Source organism: Ostrea edulis, chromosome 1 (genome assembly GCF_947568905.1).
Source record: "Ostrea edulis chromosome 1, xbOstEdul1.1, whole genome shotgun sequence".
Classification (NCBI taxonomy): domain Eukaryota; kingdom Metazoa; phylum Mollusca; class Bivalvia; order Ostreida; family Ostreidae; genus Ostrea; species Ostrea edulis.
The window spans coordinates 66,828,811-66,842,508 of NC_079164.1; the positions used below are offsets into that span (position 1 = coordinate 66,828,811).

Genomic DNA, 13,698 nt, shown 5'->3' on the forward strand with positions numbered 1-13,698 from the left:
TTTTTTTAAAAACATTCCATATCAGAAATATCCAATTCCTATCGTTTATAAACTTCAAACATTCTGCTTAAAGTGGAATCCATTGCATTAATTTATTGTAAAAAATAAAGTCACACCTACTATTTGAAAAATTGTTGTTTTGTATTAAATATTCTGGAAACAAACTTATGGGCAACTACTATACATACACGTATATCTGATGATGATATTGGAAGCTTTCAATTTTGAAGGGGAAAAAAATAATTTGACTTTTATATACATGAATACGAAAATCACGGAACGTAAAACGCCACAGGCACGTTTTAGATTAGTTGGAACTATTCTACTACCAGGGAACATTAATGTCGACCGTCTAGAAATTTATTCCTTCCAATCAACCAAGTTAAAAAAAAAAGAAATTGCATCCACTTTTTTATATCCTCCAAGATATGATAATAATATATCAAAGAGGGTAACGACTGCATATTGAGTCCTTATTTTAAATTTTGGGGGAAGTTGGCGGGGGGGGGGGGGTGGTTAAATTCTAACAACAAGTGTTTTAGCATTTTTTCCTTTTCGTCTGAACTTTTGGTATATTTCAATATTTAAATGACTAGACTACTTACTATTTGGTGATTTCGTTCCAGATTCCCTTCTTTTTCTCCGAAGTGATATCACTAGAAAATTTTGGAAACAGAATATCACTATTTTCGCGAATTGATCATGATTATGCTAGCATTTGTAATTCATCATCCGTCCAATTAGGTTTTCTTTTACTGATTTACTCTGTGAATTTGAAGACGCCATTATACTATTGTCTTGAATGCACGAAATATACATGCTTTCCCGCAATGTACTGTTGAAATGTAGAAGTTAAGATTATAACAAAATAATTCAATTAATAAATTATTTTAAACTTTGATAAGAGAGGACAAAAATGTAGGTGATGTGAATACATGAGGGGTTTTTTAAACAGTGGTATACAATTATATAGCTTGATATTTCATTTATTCATGCTTTAAAACAAATCATTATATGTAACAACTACAGCCTAGTGAATTAAAAGCTCAATAGAAACTCGGGGCTGAGTCTACATGCATGTATTAGTTTATTGAAGTGTGCCGTATTCTTCAGAACAAATGACACAATTCAACAATTTCCTAACTCTTCAATTCCTTGCGGTGGATGGTCATTTGCTGATGTAATTAAAATTTCTACTTGAAAAATAAATTAAAGTTGATGTTTTAAAAAAAAAACGTGTTTCCTTAAATTCAATTTATATGTTGTTTTTTTTATTATTATTTCTAACACTGATGGACAGCAATGTTTTTATTGCAAATGTATTAATGAAGAAGAAAAAAATAGTTTAATAAAGTATTTCAAACTTTTAATTCAAATCCTAAAACTTATCTATCTTACAAACAATGATACTGAATTGTATGCCTGTTTTATTTCATGTCCAAGCTGAACATACTAGAAACAATTTGCAATGAAATACTGGTCCTTAGAAAAATTTTAATATCAAAACATGTAATTAAAAATCACAATAAGTATTCAGTTGTGAATAAAATAGCAAAAATTACATGTAAGTTTTGCATGGAGTATGGATTTGAATCATAGAAAATAAAATGGTACATCATGTTGGTCATAACTTGAAGGATATAGACCAGAATTTAACTAAAGTCTAATAACATCTTTAACAATTTCATGGAGAATACTGAGGTGTGATAGTGAAATTGAAAAGAAAAGTTATATACCATCTTCAAGGAGGAGAAGAGTAAAGGTTCCAAACAAATTCAAGGACTATTATATGTGATCGGTAACAATGATAATGAAGTAAAATTGTTGTTAAATCATATATAATATTTATATTTATTTATTAAATAGAACACACACTTTTTTATTACACAGCTGATATATGACAGCAACTGTTTTTGTATTCTTAAAAGATAGGATCGACATCGTTTTTTTTTAAAAATGGTATTATGGAATGCACCGGTCCCAACACCCCAATAAATATTGACCGGTCCGTTACATTGCATTTGTATGTATATTTTGTTAATTTCTTAGCAAAATTCGTTTATAATTCCTTTAAAGCTTTTTTGATCCATCTCAATGTTTTTAAAATAGTATCAAAACCAAAAACATATAGCAATTGCGCATTCTCAAGTCTGGTCTTAGACAGGTGTTCAGATTCGGGTTTACGCCCAGTATTACGCTTCTTTGTGAAACGCGATTTAGCCCGGTCTGTTGGCGTAAATTAGTTACGCCCTAGATTTACACCTTTTTGTGAAACGGGCCCCAGGTGCCTAAGAGGAGTAAACATCTCCTATCGACCGGTCACACTCACCGTGAGCCCTCTATCTTGATCAGGTGGAGTAGTCATTATAAGTGTATAAAGAGTGGTCTAACAAATGGTATGAAACATTTCGGACAGCATTTTACTTAACGACAGGTTGTAATTTGCAAATAAGGTCACTATAACGACCACAGAATTTGCAAAAATGCTGACTTCAAACTTGCCTTTTCAAACCCCCTGTAGCAGCAACTTATTTTTCAGTAGCTTATCTCGATGTAAAGATTTATCATACGCAGAACATGCTCTCGCGTATCGAGGAATTAGAGAGACATAAACACCATATGCAGGTGATAATGGAATATTGCTACATAGATATAGGAAGTTGACGATGGAGAAGCTGTCGTAATGTTGAACTGTCATAAAGCTTGCCATCAACGTCTATGTTCAATAAGATATCCAAATAGGAAGCAGATATGGAAGACTCTGTGGTATTTTATTTCGAGTACACCAGGACATATTGATTCAACATATGAATGAAAATGAATATTGTCGATATACATGTATCTAAATTGTTGAAGGCCACAGCAGTATATTTTTCATCTCATGTAGAAGCTTTTGAATGAATTCTGCTTCATAAGAAAAAAAACCCCAAAAAAACAGGTCGGCTAATGAAAGGGCACAATTCGTGTCCATGAGAATTCCAACATACCGTGGAAGACTGTCGCTAAACGTCACGTGTTATCAATGAGGAACTTCAGCATCTTTTTAATATCAAATTCAGAGCACTTGTGCGTTGTCTAATCAGAGTGTTGTTTAACAAGTAATTTTTTGAATGACTGATCACAAGTTGCGTGTTCCATTTTTATTGAAAAGGCAGTTGTTTATGGTGTCAAAAACCTAGTCTATAATTTATCGTGAGGAATGGTTGTGTAAAGTGTTGGAAAGTCGTACGTTTTGATGCTTTGATTGGGAAAAGTTTTGTGATTTCAAATTTACCGAAAGTTCTTTGAAATTTTTAATAAAATCCACAATTAATTTACACCACTTCTTACATGTTGTGGCACAGTATCTCTAGAGTTTCTCCTTCAAAGCAGTTAATATTTCTGTAAGGAGCAAGGATAGGGGCTTGGTAGAACATTTACTGGACCCAGCAGTGTATCACTGTAAGGGATTTTGTGAGGTTTAGGAATCCAGTATAGGTACAGTAACTCATATGTATTCGTTCCATTGACTGGGATATTAAACGTTTTTAAAACTGAAGCGTGATTTTGGAGAATTTCTTCTTTTTATAAGGGAATTTAGAGTATAAGTAGGATTACCAAATGTGGAATTAAAGACTAGTTCATTTAAAATACAGTTGTAATAATGAGCCTTACAAACAAGTACAATGTTGTTACAAGCATTGTCAGCTGGAACCAATACATATTCCTCATGTAACCTCACGTCTGGTTTACTAAACACAGAAGGATAGATAGAACGCACTTTTGTTTTGATGTGTCTAATACGTGATTTTAATATTCCTCTGATACTAGTGTAGCGATCTACGTGAGCGGATCATAGGATCTGATTTCAATCAGATTGTCATTAATTAAGTTATTGCGCCCAATAATTCCATTGATGTACGTATCAGATCAATTATTGCTCTCATCCATTGAATTGATGCGCCCATCATATGGAATTGAATAATTGCGCACAATAATCGATTTGATGCGCGCATCAATTAAATTATTGCGGGTAATAATTGAATCGATGCGTGCATGAAATAAATCATTTTGCACAATAATTGAACTGTTTTGATACGCGAATCAATACATTCAATGCTCTCATCATTTTAATTGATGCGCGCATCAATGTGTTAGAATTATTACTCCCAAAATTTAATGATTTAAAACGATTAAAGGATCATTAATTCAATTGTAAATATTGAATTGAAAATCTTTCTTATTTTTTTTTATATTATCAATGCATTTGAATATAGCAACAATTCAGTTACAGCGTGCAATAATTCAGATTTGAAGATATCATCAATCATTTGCAGCCGGAGAAGATTCCTCTAAAGTTCTTGACATGCAAACCAAACATCAAGGGGCGGGGGGTTAATAGGGTCCTCATAAGCGAAAACAGCCTCATTTTTCCACAGGCTTCGATTAAATGGGGATGGGGACTTATTCTTCACTACATGTCTTCACTTCATAACTTACATTCTTCTCATTCACTATACTACAATGAAATATAGTGGGAAAAGGGGGGGGGGGGGCAGTCACCCAAAATATCTTCATTTGAATATAGAATTAACAGATATTGATCATTGTCAACCAACCCCAACCCCTCTTTTTCCCCTGCGTGCCTGTATTGCCATGATAACCCCGTAAAATTCAAGGTTAACCAGAAAAATGCCTGTAATTGTGTCTGTTTTATCAATGTTACAGATGTATTCAAAAAGGAAATGCAGAACGAAGTTGTGATTTCGGAGGATACATGCATATATTCATCTCACAATTTTACAGTGTAAGCGTTTCGTGTTCACTTCAGTGATGTGGTGTTTACACATATACAAAACCATCATGTATAGTATTATAGACATGTACTGAATTATGGATAGTAAATTTCAGTTTGTCCGCATGCATGCATGTAAGAATTAATTCACACCTAAATCCTCGTAACATGCTTATATTTAATATTTGATTTTTCTATATTAACAGAAATTGTATATGGAAATAATATCTCGGTGTAAAGGCGGGTGACGTGCTAGTTGTTAATCGCGTATACATATGTACCAAATTACATAATTCTAACTATTCCTTTTTATTGTAATCATTTCAGATTGATTTACAATTATTGCATGACAAATTACTGAAAATTAAGATAAGTGAAAACATTTTGAAGAGTTCATTATGGACCTTTCTTTTAAAATATTTTGATAATATATTCCTGTTGGTTTAAAACAGAAAAGTTAATGAAGATCACGGAGGAAATATATACTAGTTCTGATTAAGTCGCAAGTTTAGTGTATCCATTACCTAGATATAATGTCTCAGGAAAAATATTTAATTAGTTTTATGCTGCGTTAGCCTCAGGCCCCCAACTGTCATACCCCTGGAATATCGACTTTATATTTTTCTTTCATCAGAACTTATTTTAACGTAAATCTTATTATATCGATGTTCTGACGTTGCGTTTTAACGTCATTTTGACGTTACCAAAACATTGACACCAATAGCGTGCGCGACGTCTATATGTTTTATAAGATATCTCATAAACCTTATAAGATATCTTATATACTCGTATTTTATGAGATACATCATATATGAATTTTTATAAGATATCTCATAAACTTTATAAGATATTTTATAACTTTCATGAAATATCTTATAAAAGAAACTTTATAAGATATATTTCATAAATTTTATGAGATATCTTGTTTAATATATCAGATATCTTATAAACTTTACGAGATATCTGATATAGTTTATATGATATCATATATTCTAAGAAATATCTTATAAACGGTAAACTATTTGAAATATCTTATGATTAGATCTTGTGTAACCTCTGTAAATAAATTATCAATAACTAGCTATTTTTCGTTGTTGCAAATGGGAAAATATGTTTTGTATTTCTGCGCTCAAGCGTGATAGACCACGTGTGTGTGTTCATAACTGACCATGGACTTCCCTATACTTGTTTTTTAAAACCGGTTGCTATCACTCACTCACTTTCCCGCTTTTACTAACCCAGGGCCCGCACACTCTCGGTGCTACAATACACTACATACCATAGAAGGGAACAGACGTTGCAGCTATTTAGCTACGATTATCCATATTTTTAATACTGGGAATATATGTACCGGTGTTTGGTAACTATTCACTATATAACTTAAAGCATTTAATCAAGAATTTACAAAAATACATTTGAAAAGAATTTAAAATTAACCAATATAACAAATCAAATTTATTTCATATAACAAATTAATGATTTGGTCTATCTGATCGCAATCTTTTAGTACCAAAAATCTTACCAAAAATAATTCCATGTGTAGCTGATAAGGTGATGCTCCGTTTGGCACAATAGAGTGAATCATAACCAGGGGCGGATCCAGGAATTGTGGTTACGGGGGGGGGCCACTTTATGAGGCAGTGGGTCCAGGGCGAAGTCCTGGTGCGGGTCCAGGGGGCGAAGCCCCCGCAAGCTCCTGGATTTTACAGATTTTATGGGGCTTGAAATATTTCTCCTATTAAGTCATTTGTACTATTTTTTATCATTTTAATAAGGTGAAATTAATAAAATGACCCAAATTTTAAGGGTTTTTGGGAAAAAATTAAGTTCTCCCAATAAAGTAATTCAAGAAATCAAAGGATTTTGTCATTTATTTCTCCGGGAGTGGAAGAAATTATTGCTTCTTTTATCGTTTAGTACATTTTCCGAAACAAGATACCACGATTTACCTTAAATTTTAGGGGGGCGCTGCGCCCCCCCCCCTCTAAATCCGCCACTGATAACACCTATAGGCCTAGCTAGAATGGTCATTTATTGAGGAAATAGGCCAAATGACAAGAATCAGACACAGGCACCTGAAGTATGGATATAACTACACCCCCCCCCTTTTCATTTTTTTTGGGGTGACAATAATTTCTCTGAAATGTGTGAATTCCCAGTCTATCTCATCCCTCTTTCGATTCATGTAATCTTTTCACGCTTTTTGTAAGCTTGGAGATTGGCCTTCTACTGGTATAATAAAATACATTTTACTATACCAGTAGAAGGTCAATCTCTAAAGCTTACAAAAAGCGTGAAACGATTACATGAATCGAAAGAGGGATGTAGACTGGGAATTCATACATTTCAGAGAAATTATTGCCACCAAAAAAAAAAATGAAAAAGGGGTGGGGTAGTAATTAATATTCATACTTCAGGTGCCTGTGGAATCAGACTGGACATATAGCCTTAGGATATAATATACAAAAAGATGTGTTAAACATTTTAACAAATCCGACAAATAAAAAACCATACAATAAATATGATGGCAATGCTGCCAAGGATAACATATAGACATAGAGAAGTGTTAAACAAAATCTGACCAAAAAAAAAAAATGACGATAATCATGCTTTGACAGAACATAATAGAACAAATTCTAAAAAGTGCCAAATAATTTATTAACCTAGTATCAAATTTTAATAAGTGGGCAGTCGTCAGTGGCATGGAATCAATCGACAAGTTAAGAGATGGTGATTTACATACAGTGATACTTTTAATGTTCACCATAATTTTGACCTCGGCAAGTTAAAACAGCGCCACCACGTAGCCATCGGTCTTATGATTAGTCATGTGATCAAAACATGGCCGGTATAAGGTTTGTTTTTGTTCATTAATCGTTTCATGTTTTATCAATAAAACTAGTTACGTTTGATATAGAGGAAGTATGCTGAATTAATAATCGTATTATTATTTAAAGTGTAATCGACTAATCATGCTGTCAACTCGTGAAATGATATGATTTGCTCCAAATTTTCACTAGGCTTCCGATGCAGTACTTATCATCAGATCATGTCTTGTGTAACTATTTGTGTGCATTCAAATAAACTTCATTTTTGGTTGGAGTATGTACGTTGTAATACTGTTTACTATGTCTTTGTATTGTGAGATAATGCTTTTTTTTTTTATTTTTTTTTTTAGCTCAGCACAGTAAATTAATAATTCTTAATTAAGAATCCTGTGGATGATAAGCTCCATGATACAGGTTGGGAACACTTCCCCTTTAGTGAGATCTTCTCACTAAAATGCGATTATCCCTCTTTAGCGAGAAAGTAAACATTACCATAAACAGGTGTTTTGATTGAAATTAATGGCAAATTCTGTGCAATGGCAATGCTGAATATTAAAGTAAGACGCACACGTCTTTATAAAATTGACAACACAGTAAATAAATTTCATATCAACGGTGCTGTATAAGAGAGAAGGAGGCGGAAATCCAATTCACATCATGAGTTTTTTGTTTTAATCTATATATGTAAGACTCCAAAGTGTGATGGTCTGGCACACCAAAGTGTGATGGTCTGTCATTTGTAGGCGCACCATGTCGAAGTGCGATAATCTGGCACTCCAAAGTCCGATGGTGTAGAGGTAAAGTTTGTGACGTCCCATTATTATGTCGTCATTCGTAACATCTTTCAAAATCAAACCGAAGAAATGCAACATCAGTTCGCCCCAACAAAGGTTCTTTCTGCTGGCACCAATGTCTTCGGGATATTGGAGGAAGGCACATATGATAAAGATTGACAAGGACGATAGCAAGGGGCAAGGGATTATGACAACAGCAAAGTACATTTGTTGTCCAAGTATCTACTTCACCCAAACATGTTTTAATGCACGATCATTTATTACTTGTGACGTACACGTAATAAATTCCTGGGGGTATGCTATAATGCAAAACATTCTATACGATTTCATGTTTGAAAATTTTTTGTGTTTAATAAAACGACAACTAAATGGTAATGAAATAAGTTGTTATTATTATTTTTTGCATTGATACTTTGGTGAAACAACACACATTTGGTACAGTCTGTACCAAAAAACTGTGTGCATTCAGTTTTGCAAACCAACGAACTTTGGCGTGTCACTCCATTGCACTTTGGCGCATTAATATCTACCATCGGACTTTGGCATATCAGACCATCTCACTTTGGTGTATTTGTCTCACACCATCACACTTTGGCATGTCACACCATCGCACTTTGGCGCATGAGTGTGAACCATGGCACTTTAGCTTGTCACACGGTCAGGGTTTGGCGCAGACCATCACACTTTGGCGTGGCCAACGCTCTTTGGAGTCTTACATATATTTATCAAAGTTTCAGACGTTTTAGCGCTTTTTCTTCTTTTCACATGAAACATGAAGAGATATACTCTGTTGGTGTTTTTCTCGGTTGTACGGGATATATTTACTCTTGTTAAAGAAAGAGGGATAATTGTGTTTTTGCGAGAATATCTTGATGTAGGGGAGGTATTCTCAACCTGTTATAATACACTGTACAATATTACTTGGAGAACTAGAATGACAATGGTGTAGGCTATTCCAAATTATTTTTACATAGAGCAGATTCTGTTACATATTTACCACAGTTTATGTGCTCATGAATTGCAAACTTTAAGAGTTTCATAGTGATCAGAGAACTAGGTTGGATAGCTGTAAAGTATAAGAGTAATTACCAGACTTGACATTTTGGGTGTGTAACAGGAAGGGAGAAAATACAACAGACCACACTGGGATTTGGGTGGTTGTAATGAATGTGTTTGTTAAAAGTATGTTACACAAAAATTTTTATCATTGTTTTTTTTTGGGGAGGGGGGATTGTTGCATTTTGCATATTGAACTTATTTATGTTAAATGTCAACTGAAAAAGAATGAAAACAAAACAAACATTGAACATATATCTTTTGCAGGAAAAATGGAGTTGGAATTTTTTTCATATATGATCATACAATGCTCCAGAAAGAGGAAGATGACTTAAAAGATGCCATTCTCTATTTTTATCCCCCATTTGTAAGTAAAGGTACTCATTTCAGTACTTGTTCTGACTCATGTGAAAAATGTGATTATTTTATGCTGTATATGATTTACAGGTATTGAATTTGCAAAAAAAAAAGAGGAGGGTACATGTTTTAACATTCATGGGTTTGTTTTTTGAGTTTCCTTTTGCTAAAATCAGGATTGGTGAGCTGTAGCGATATGATATTTTGAAACAGGTTGAGGAGAATGACCAGTGTGCTATGTGTGGCCAGTTAATGGGGATGTCCGAGTTCCTTTCCTGCACCATCAGCCAGTCTCCACCATGCATCTTTTCCCTGAAGAAAGGAAAGTACTGTCTGAAAAGGATAGGAGACTACAGCTTTGTAAGATTAGGATTTTACCTGATTTTACCTGAACTAGTCATTCTGCTTTGTAAGTTCTTTGAAAGGATCTGTGCATGTCTTTTACTGAGTACATGTTCTGTGAATTTGTAGGGACTAGAAGGAAACTTTGGAGACTCCAATAACCAATTAAAACAACAACTGGATTTCCTCTATAACTCCTTTGTCATGTATTGTGGAAGCATACTGAACATAAAACATGTAAGTGAATGTCTCTAAAATATATATTATGTGTTCACAATATGCCGGTTTCGAGATACGTTTGAGTTATTTCCCTTTGAAGAACTCTCGTAGATAGTAAGGCGCGAAACAACTTGTTTACATGCGGGATTGGGACGAATATTCATCACTGCATACTGCATAAGTGAATGTACTCAATATGTTTCTCATACGCTGTTTCATCACCCGAATTCAACTGATACACAAACTAAGTAAGTGATAAGTATTCAGGGAGTAATCAAATATATGGAATTCTTATCATATCACATAATTTCGTTGATTGTAGGTATCATATCCAGGATATTACTTTCAAATATCACATTGTTTTTATATTTCTACTTTAGTAAAACATTCTTTCGATAGTATTTTGTATTTCCTACATTTACACATCTAAAGAGAAGCCGCTTTTAATATGTTCTATCGTCTTCCTCACTGACTGTAAGTTTACGCTGTCCCACTTAGGCACTCAAAATTCTACTAAATGTACCTCCTACACAGGAGAGCTCCTATCTCGAAACTGGCGTATTGTAATGATAGCCATTTCCTCATGAACACACCACAGTTGTAAACATTATGCATGTATTGATATTGATAAATATTGTATGTCTTTGTTAACGGTTGGGAATTCCAACAGAAATGAAAGTGGAATGTGAATATGTATTAGAGATAAATTTTATTTTTAGGTCACCTGAGTAAACTCGTTTGTCCCCAGCATTTCATCTTAAGCATATTTCACTGTAGTTCACAACAACAAACATCCCGAGAAATGGGTGGTCTTGATTCTTGCGGATATTTATTGTAATCAAACAAACTTGATGTACAGTGTATGACCTTTGTAATGTTTGATTATTCTGTGTTTCAAAAGTAGTATTTTTTCTTTTCACAGCAATATTCTGGTGACCACAAGGGATTTTTGCGAGAGCTTCGGGGTATCTGGGATATTCTGTACCCATGTGGTTCATGGCATGACAGTTTTCTTACGCAAGCATTCCAGATTCAACCTTCCTTAAACATTCCAAAGGTAAAACTTTTACATGTAATTGTCGAAATATAGATGTACACTCTAGATTTTCTGTTGAGTCAGTGGTGTGATTGAAGTTTACTTTGATTTTGTAATATATTAGATAAATGTCTATTTTCTGAATTCAGTTTTTTGTTTTGCTCACTTGAACTATAAGTTCAAGTGAGCTTTTCTGATCACTTTTTGTCTGTCTGTTTGCCCATCCATTTGTCAGTCTGTCTGTAAACTTTTATTCAGTTTTGATTTCTTCTCCAGAACCAATTTCAATCAAAGCTGCCATAAGGTATACTTGGGTAAAGGGGATTCAAAATTGTTCAAATGAAGGGTCACATCCTTTTCAAAGGGAAGATGATTAAGAAATAGTGAAAATATGGTGGCATTTTTAAAAATCTTCTCAAGAAACACTGGACCAGAAAAGACAAAACTTATATGAAAGCTTCCGTAATAAGTGTAGATTCAAAATTGTTCAAATCATGGCCCTTTGGGAGGGGGTTAGGATGGTGACAAAATTGAAGATAAATATAAGAGAAAAACTTTACACATCTTGACTTTTGTCTAGAACTACAGGGTCAATTTTAACCAAGTTTGCCACATAGCATCCTTGAGTGAAGGGAGTTCAATTTTTTTTTAATGATAGGGTCACACCCTTTTCAAAGAGAGAAGATGATTAAGTATAGCGCAGATATGGGGACATGTTTTAAAATCTTCTTTTCAAGAACCACAGGACCATAAAAGACAAAATTTATGTGAAAGATTCCTTAATGAACGTAGATTCAAAATTGTTCAAATCATGGCCCCCAGGGGGTAGGATGGGGACACAATTGGGGATCAAATGTTTACATTGGGATATATGTGAAATAATCTTTTAAAATCTTCTTCTCAAGAACGGCATGGCCTTGATTAGTTATGAATATACAAGCATCCTCAGGTAGTGTAGATTAAAATTTCTTCAAATCATGTTTAGGGGGATAGAGTGAGGCCACAATAGGAGAACAAAGTTTTTATATTGGAAAATGTAGGGAAAAATTTTTTTAGAATATTTTTCTCATGAGCAACAGTGTCATAATTGTTATATTTATCAGGTCTCGAAATAATTGATAGCGTGATGGTTAGGGGCCAGTAAATTGTGGAATTGGGCTAGTGCTTTGTAAAGAACATGTACCCCTGGGCTAGTTAATTTGAATACGTACTCATCAAAATTCCTCTGAGTCAACAATTGGCCTAGTAAATTGGGGGTTTTATCAGAATAAAATAATTTCTTGATTTCACTTTGTTAAGTTATAATATGAAGGCCACACAAAATCATATTAATAATGTAAACATTTCCAAGTTGTGTGGATTCAAGTTTTCCCCCTTCAAATTATGGATCCTGGGGCTAGAATTTTTACTTGTTAGTATCTGAATAAAGTGTAAAAATCTTTAAACATCTTCCCCAGAACAGTAAGACTAAGTTAGTGATATTGATAGTGAAGCATCCCTATGTCGTGGATTTAAGTTCAATTAAGTCATGACCCATGAGGTTCAGGTGGGGGTATAATATGGGGTCAAACTTTTTTGTGAGATATAGAACGTAAATATCTTCTTCTGAAGCAGAACCAGAGGGATTCGGGTCAGCTTGTTTCAAGAGTTATGCCCCTTGATTCTGAAAATTGAAAATTTTTACTTTCAGGGTAAAGGAGAGCTCTTTCTACAGGCTTCCAACATTTTGCAGTCCAGCCAGAGGAGGCCCGGGGTCTTGGTGGGACTTATCATGTACAAAAACAGGTACTCTTATCTACTGAGTATCGACCAAGTGATTCTGTAAAAAAGCCTAACTGGAATCTGCATCACATTTGTCTCTTGTTTTTAGAGTTCTGTGTACTCAGGCTTCACCACAACTCAGTAGAAAACTCATATTGGTCACCCCACAGGTATAGTTCATTCATTTTATCAACAAATGTAAATTATTTCCAAAATAGTAAAATATATGACATTTCCATATTTTTATATGTGGAAAATTTTCATCCAAGATATATTAATTCTGGAGAGAATATTTCGCATAGATATGTGTACACCACCCCACACATTTATTCATTTGCATTACATTCCATAGCAAAACATTTTGACATCATGGAAATAATCCAGTGTGTTAGCTGCAGAACTGTAGCTCTCAGGGGAAAAATTGGGACAGATCAATTTTTTCCCAAAGAGCTACAATTCTGCAGTTACCAATTGTGTATGACCATTCCCATGGGAAAAGCTTAATAGATAATTAACAAATGTACATAGAAT

General features: G+C 34.1%; 1 protein-coding gene across 2 annotated transcripts in view; it reads left to right on the top strand.

Moving 5' to 3' along the window:
• Positions 1–7,569: 7,569 nt before the first annotated feature.
• LOC125646657 (uncharacterized) overlaps positions 7,570–13,698 on the top strand; it is an 11,260-nt gene continuing 5,131 nt past the window's right edge. The window contains exons 1-7 of one of the 2 annotated variants that reach the window (XM_048873134.2): positions 7,570–7,629; positions 9,720–9,819; positions 10,023–10,169; positions 10,281–10,388; positions 11,293–11,427; positions 13,097–13,191; positions 13,277–13,337. In XM_048873134.2, coding sequence (XP_048729091.1) covers positions 7,616–7,629; positions 9,720–9,819; positions 10,023–10,169; positions 10,281–10,388; positions 11,293–11,427; positions 13,097–13,191; positions 13,277–13,337 — 660 coding nt within the window. In that variant the 5' untranslated portion in view covers positions 7,570–7,615. Of the gene's footprint in view, positions 9,830–10,022; positions 10,170–10,280; positions 10,389–11,292; positions 11,428–13,096; positions 13,192–13,276; positions 13,338–13,698 lie in introns of both variants that reach the window. The other variant, XM_048873144.2, reaches the window with a different exon arrangement.